This window comes from Otolemur garnettii, unplaced genomic scaffold (assembly GCF_000181295.1).
Source record: "Otolemur garnettii isolate 467f Iridium unplaced genomic scaffold, OtoGar3 scaffold00127, whole genome shotgun sequence".
Taxonomy (NCBI): Eukaryota; Metazoa; Chordata; class Mammalia; order Primates; family Galagidae; genus Otolemur; species Otolemur garnettii.
In genome coordinates this window covers 3,623,880-3,630,430 of record NW_003852522.1, presented here as the reverse complement: position 1 = coordinate 3,630,430, position 6,551 = coordinate 3,623,880, and the positions used below count along the sequence as shown (strand labels likewise).

At 49.9% G+C, this 6,551-nt stretch overlaps 1 protein-coding gene across 1 annotated transcript in view; it reads left to right on the top strand.

Moving 5' to 3' along the window:
- Positions 1–6,551, top strand: part of PDE4A (phosphodiesterase 4A) — a 28,740-nt gene that overhangs the window by 7,373 nt on the left and 14,816 nt on the right. The window contains exons 2-6 of the mRNA XM_023518078.1: positions 2,509–2,700; positions 3,145–3,181; positions 3,309–3,379; positions 4,894–4,943; positions 5,137–5,249. Of these exons, the coding sequence (XP_023373846.1) occupies positions 2,509–2,700; positions 3,145–3,181; positions 3,309–3,379; positions 4,894–4,943; positions 5,137–5,249 (463 nt within the window). The remainder of the gene's footprint in view (positions 1–2,508; positions 2,701–3,144; positions 3,182–3,308; positions 3,380–4,893; positions 4,944–5,136; positions 5,250–6,551) is intronic.

Genomic DNA, 6,551 nt, shown 5'->3' with positions numbered 1-6,551 from the left:
GAGTTGGAGGTTGCTGTGAGCTGTGATGCCATGGCACTCTACCCAGGGGGATAGCTTGAGGCTCCGTCTCAAAAAAAATAAATAAATAAACAAGTTTAGTGCCTGTAGAGCAGTGGTTATGGTGCTGGCCGAGGCGGCATGCACCGAGGGTGGTGAGTTTGAACTCGGCCAGGAGCCTGCTAACAACAACAACAAAATAGCTGGGTGTTGTGGTGGGTACCTATAGTCCCAGCTACTTGGGAGGCTGGAGCAAGAGAATTGCTTAAACCCAAGAGTTTGAGGTTGCTGTGACCTGTGACACCATGGCACTCTACTGAGGGTGATATAGTAAGACTCTGTCTAAAAATAAAATAAAATAAAAATAAACAAACAACCCCCCCCCACAAAATAAGTCACTGTGAAACTTCTGGTCTGCAGAAGATAATGCTGAGAGAATAAAAAGACAAGCTACAGACTGATAGAAAAATATATGATAAGTATATGATATCCAGAATATATAATGAAGCTTCAAAACTTAATAATGAGACAAACAATTGGAAGCTGTAGCTGTGTGCATCCTTGTCACAGTCCTTGCCTGTATTTGCACTCTAGCCACACCAGCAAAAACCAAATCCTACCTCAGAGCCTTTGCATTTCCTTTTCACTCTGTCTGCAGTGCTTTCTGCCAGCCACCTCCTGACTCATGGCTGGAGCTTTCTCATCCTTCTTGCCCTGCTGAGATGTCACCTCTTCAGAGAGGCCTGCCCTGACCACAGCATACCACCACCCAGTTCATTCATTCATTCATTCATTCATTCATATGTTTAATGATTGTGTGTCCACACATTTTTGGCCCCAGGAACAAAGTAGTAAACAAAGCAGAAAAAAATCCCTGCCCTACAGGGCTTAGTTTTAGAAGGGAAGTTAAGTGGTAAAGATAGATAAAATATTGAGTATGTCAGGTGAGTAGGATGACTTTTTTTTTTTTGGAGACAAATTCTCACTTTGTAGCGCTCAGTAAAGTACGGTAGCCTTATAGCTCACAGCAACCGCAAACTCCTGTGCTTAAGCAATTCTCTTGCTTCAGCCTCCCAAGTAGCTGGGACTACAGGCACCTGCCACAAAGCCTGGCTATTTTTAGAGATGGGATCTCCTTCTGGCTCAGACTGGTCTCAAACCTGTGAGCCCAGGCAATTCACCAGCCTCGGCCTCCCAGAGTGCTAGGATTACAGTCATAAGCTACCTTGAGCAGCCCTGTATTTTGTTTTTAAAGGAAGGGAAATAGGAAACATCAAGGTAGAGTCTGAAATTTTAGATGGTCTGATCAGGGGAGGCTTCTCCGAGGAAGTGACATTATTATTATTATTTTTGAAGACAAAGTTTCACTTTGTTGCCCTCAGTAGAGTGCTATGCTATCATAGCTCACAGCAACCTCAAACTCTTGGGCCCAAGCGATTCTCTTGCCTCAGTTTCTTTCTTTCTTTCTTTTTTGAGACAGAGTCTCACTTTGTCACCCTTGGTAGAGTGCTTTGGCATCCCAGCTCACAGCAACCTCAAACTCCTGGCCTTAAGCAATTCTCTTGCCTCAGCCTCCCAAGTAGCTGGGACCAGATGTCGGCCACAACGTCTGGCTATTTTTAGAGATAAGGTCTTGCTCTGACTCAGACTGGTCTTTTTCTTTTTTTTGCATTTTTGGCTGGGGCTGGGTTTGAACCCGCCACCTCCAGCATATGGGACTGGTGCCCTATTCCTTTGAGCCATAGGTGCCGCCCCTCAGACTGGTCTTGAACTTGTGAGCTCAGGCAATCCATCAGCCTCAACCTCCCAAGTGCTGGGCTGCAATCATGAACCTCCACGCTCTGCCCAGTTTTTTTCATTTTTAGTAGAGATGAGGTCACACTCTTGTTCAGGCTGGTCTCAAATTCCTGAGCTCAAGTGATCCACTCACCTTGGCCTCCCAGAGTTCTAGGATTATAAGCATGACCCACTGTGCCTGGCCAGGAGGTAACATTTTAGCTGAGGCCTTAAGGAAGTGAAGGAGGAGCCATTGGACATCTGGGCAGGAGAAATAGCCTATGCAAAAGCCCTGAAGCAAGACTGTGTACAGAATGTTTAGGGAACAGCAAGGAGGCTGAAGCAGAGTGAGTAGGTCACAGGGCAGGACTTAGGTACTGGAGTGGAGACTTCATGGGTTTTTTCCTGAGCGGGAAGCCATAGAATGTTCTGAGCAGGCTCCCTCTGGTGGCCATGGGAGGAATAGACTGGGGTACAAAGGAGCAGGTGAGAAATGGATGGATTATGGATGGGTTTTGACAGTCGAGCTGATGAGGTATAAAGGAGATTGGATGAGCTCACGACTTTTAGCCTTGTGGGGGAGGTCCCCAGAGCCAAGAATTGGGACTGATGTACATAGGATCTCAGCAGCTATTTGATCTCTGCAGTTCCCTCCCCAATCTCTGCCAGGAACTTCTTGGCCTCCCTGACATAATTTCAGCCCCACTGACCCCTCTTCCTGCCCATTCCCTGCAGCTTCGAGGCGGAGAATGGGCCGATGCCATCTCCAGGCCGCAGCCCCCTGGACTCGCAGGCGAGCCCAGGTCTCGTGCTGCACGCTGGGGCAGCCACTAGCCAGCGCCGGGAATCCTTCCTGTACCGTTCAGACAGTGACTATGACATGTCACCCAAGACTATGTCCCGGAACTCATCAGTCACCAGCGAGGCGTGAGCAACCCCCCTCCCCACCTGCCAGCTCCCCCCTGGCCACCTGTTGAGGTGTAAGCACCCTCTGGACCTGCTCACCTTCCCTCTCTCTTACTGGGTCTTCCAGGTTCTCGCCCCACCCATCAGGGTGCCTACTTCAGCCCCTTAAGCCCTTTTCCTGTCCTCTGTGTCCCCCCACAAGCCCAGCCCCTATAGCATATTCTCATTCTCTCCCCAGACAATTCAGGGCTGGTCACCTCTGCTCCCCCCAGTCACCTGAGTCACCCTCCATGACTGCCATTCCCTCCTCAGCCAGCTCTGAAAGCATGTACACCCTCATGCAGGATAAGTGCCCTCTCCCCCAACCCCACAGGGTCCCTTCCCTGCCCATCAGCCTCCCTGGGTCCAGCCTTCACAGAATTACTTCTCTGGGGACCCCTGACCTGCCACTGTCCTTGATTGCAGGCATGCTGAAGATCTCATCGTAACGCCGTTTGCCCAGGTTAGACCCCTTCCCCAAATGGCTGAGGAGAGAAGGGGCTCCCACTCTCCTCTCCACTTGGGGATAGAGCCCAGCTCTGCTACTATTCTCAGTAGACACTGCTTCTTACTGATGTTCTCCATCCCAGGTGCTGGCCAGTCTCCGGAGCGTCCGTAGCAACTTCTCTCTCCTGACCAATGTGCCCATTCCCAACAACAGGTAAGTCAAGGCTGTGCCCCAACACCCATGATCATGAGCCCAAGCACATTTGGGTTCAACTATAAGCACCGCTGTATAGACTTGGGCAGGCACTTGACCTCTCTGAACATCTGTTCAGGCAATGAATCCCTTGGAGCCAGAGATCCACTGTGATTTAAGAGCCTAAGACACAGAAGCTTTTATAAGAAAAGACCCAGATACACGTTGGTGAGGCCATAGACCCAATCCCAGGGCCATTTACTGTTACCAATTTGCTAGGCATATGGCATCTTGTGAGATTTCTGTTCCCCCTCTGTAAAAGCAGAATTACAGTAATGCCTCCCTTAGACAATTGCTAGGAAAAGTACAGAAGATGGTATATATAAAAGAACACTGGGGTGGTGCCGTAGCTCAGTGGGTAGGACACTGGCCACCTACACTGAGGCTGGTGGGCCGGGCCAGCTAAAACAACAATGACAACTGCAGCAACAACAACCAACAACGAAAATAGCTGGGCATTATGGCAGGTGCCTATAGTCCCAGCTACTTGGGAGGCTGAGGCAAGAGACTTACTTAAGCCCAAGAGTTTGAGGTTGCTGTGAGCTATGATGCCATGACATTCTACCAAGGGCAGCAGAGTGAGACTGTGTCTCAATAATGATAATAATAAAATAAAAGAACATTGGCCTGGGCACAGTGGCTCATGTCTATAATCCTAGCACTCTGGGAGGCCTAGGCGGGTGGATTGCTTGAGCTCATGAGTTCAAGACCAGCTTGAGCAAAAGTGAGGCTCTGTCTCTATTAAAAGTAGAAAAACTGAGGCAAGAGGATCGCTTGAGCTCAAGAGTTGGCGGTTGCTATTAGGCCACGGCACTCTACCCAGGGAGACAGCTTGACACTGTCTCAAAAAAAAAAAAAGAAAGAAGAAGGCCAGGTATGGTGGCTCACGCCTATAATCCTAGTACTCTGGGAGGCCAAGGTGGGTGGATTGCCTAAGCTCACAGGTTTGAGAACAGCCTGAGCCAGAGCGAAACCTTGTCTCTAAAAATAGCCTAGTGTTGTAGCGGGTACCTGTAGTTAGTCCCAGCTACTCAGGAGGCAGAGGCAAGAGGATTGTTTGTGCTCAGGAATTTGTGGTTGCTGTGAGCTATGACACCATAGCACTCTACCAAGGGTGGCAAAGTAAGACTCTGTCTCAAAAAAAAAAAATGCTCAATAAATAGGAGTAGTTCTTATTGTAGAGAAAGGAATATGGCTGAGGGCTGCCAGTCCCTCTGTGGATGGGGGGAGAGCCATCCATAGCAAGTTGGAGGAATTCAGGGGGCACATTCAAGGGAGCAGAGACTTTGAAAACTTAAGACCTGAGTTTCTCATCTGTAAAGTGAGTTCTGCTGGGGGTCACTGAGACAGGATATGGCAGCATGCCTGGGACAATAGTGACCAATAAGAAAAAGGAAAATTAGCACTGTTATTGAAGGTAGGAGGCAAGGATCTGTAGGTGCCTATGCTGACATTGGAGCCCCATTTCTTTGCAGGCGATCCCCACTGGGTGGCCCAACACCTATCTGCAAGGCCACATTATCAGGTAACTTAATCTCTGAGGTCTGGGAAAAGGCCCTCTTGCTGCCCCAGTGGGGGACCCCTCCCTTGGAGTGGCTGTCTTCAGCCCTTCCCCCTAGCACTCCACTCTCCTGGCAGACCCTGTCACCACAGGCTGGGGGCTCTAGGGGTCTACCTGCAGACCTTCTCAATCACCTCCCTGGTCGTCCCCTCCCCAGAGGAGACATGTCAACAGTTGGCCCGGGAGACGTTGGAGGAGTTGGACTGGTGTCTTGAGCAGCTGGAGACCATGCAGACCTACCGCTCTGTCAGCGAGATGGCTTCACATAAGGTGTGCAGAGGGACACGGTGAACCTATCCTCTGGGCAGGGTTGGTAGGGACCAAGCTAGTGGGCAGGGCATGTAGATGGAGACAAAAGCTAGATTGGGTCTGGGACCTGTGATAGCTATTAGGCTTGGTTGACAAGAGCGTGACCACACTGGGTAAGGCCTAAATAGGATGGGGCCAATCCCTGGATTGAACTGGTGGGGGTGGAGCCTATGAGGGAGACTACCTTAAGATTGTGTCTGTGGGTGGGGCTTATTACTGGGTGTGGCCAAAAAGGTGGAGCCAATCCCTGGGTATGACCTATGGGATGAAGCCAATCCGTGAGTGTGACCTCCTAAGGCTTCCTTAGTGGGCAGCTTCATGATTTGTGCTCCAAGGGTTCTGAATTTCTCCACGGTTGGAGGAACCTGGTTTGAGTGTGGGCATGTGTGTCTGGTTGTATGTGTGTCAGTAGGTGACCATCTGTCTTGGGGAGGATGTGTGTTTTTGTGGTTTGTGAGTGTGCAATTGTGGCTGTAGGTCTTGAGGTTGTGTGCCTTTATGGTCTACAGGTATGCATCCATCTAGATGGGTCTGTGTAGCTACTGATTTGTTGGCTACCCATTTGCAGCATTTGCAAGCCAATTCTGAGCAGTTGCACACAGATTTGTACCTGTGAGAGGGTATATGGATGTTTAAATTGGGAGTGCTGTGCCAGAGGGCTGTGTGTGTCTGCAGGTGTGGGTTGGTCCAGGTAGAAATCAAAGTGTATATCTCAATATATTTATGACTGTGTGTTTGTAGGGCTGCAGGGAAGGATACAAAGCTTCCACATACAGTTGTGCAGACTATGCACTGCACAACTCCAGGGGGCACCATTCAGAAAGCAGCCAGTATGAATAATGTCTCCTGGAGTTGTGCAGTGTGGTAGCAGCCCTTGTGAGTGGGTGCCTACAGGAAATGATTCGCAAGTGGGGGTGTCTTTGTTGGGGGGTGCATATGTCCGTGGGTGAAAGCTTGTTTGGGAACATGTGCATCAAAAAGTAATTGTGTGTGGCTCGGCGCCTGTGGCTCAAGTGGCTAAGGCACCAGCCATGTACACCTAAGGTGGCGGGTTCGAATCCAGCCCGGACCTGCCAAACAACAATGATGGCTGCAACCGAAAAAAAATAGCCAGGCGTTGTGGCGGGTGCCTGTGGTCCCATCAACTTGGGAGGCAGAGACAGGAGACTCGCTTGAGCCCAGGAATAGTTGGAGGTTGCTGTGAGCTATGCCACGGCACTCTACCCAGGGGGACAGCTTGAGGCTCTGTCTCAAAAAAAAAAA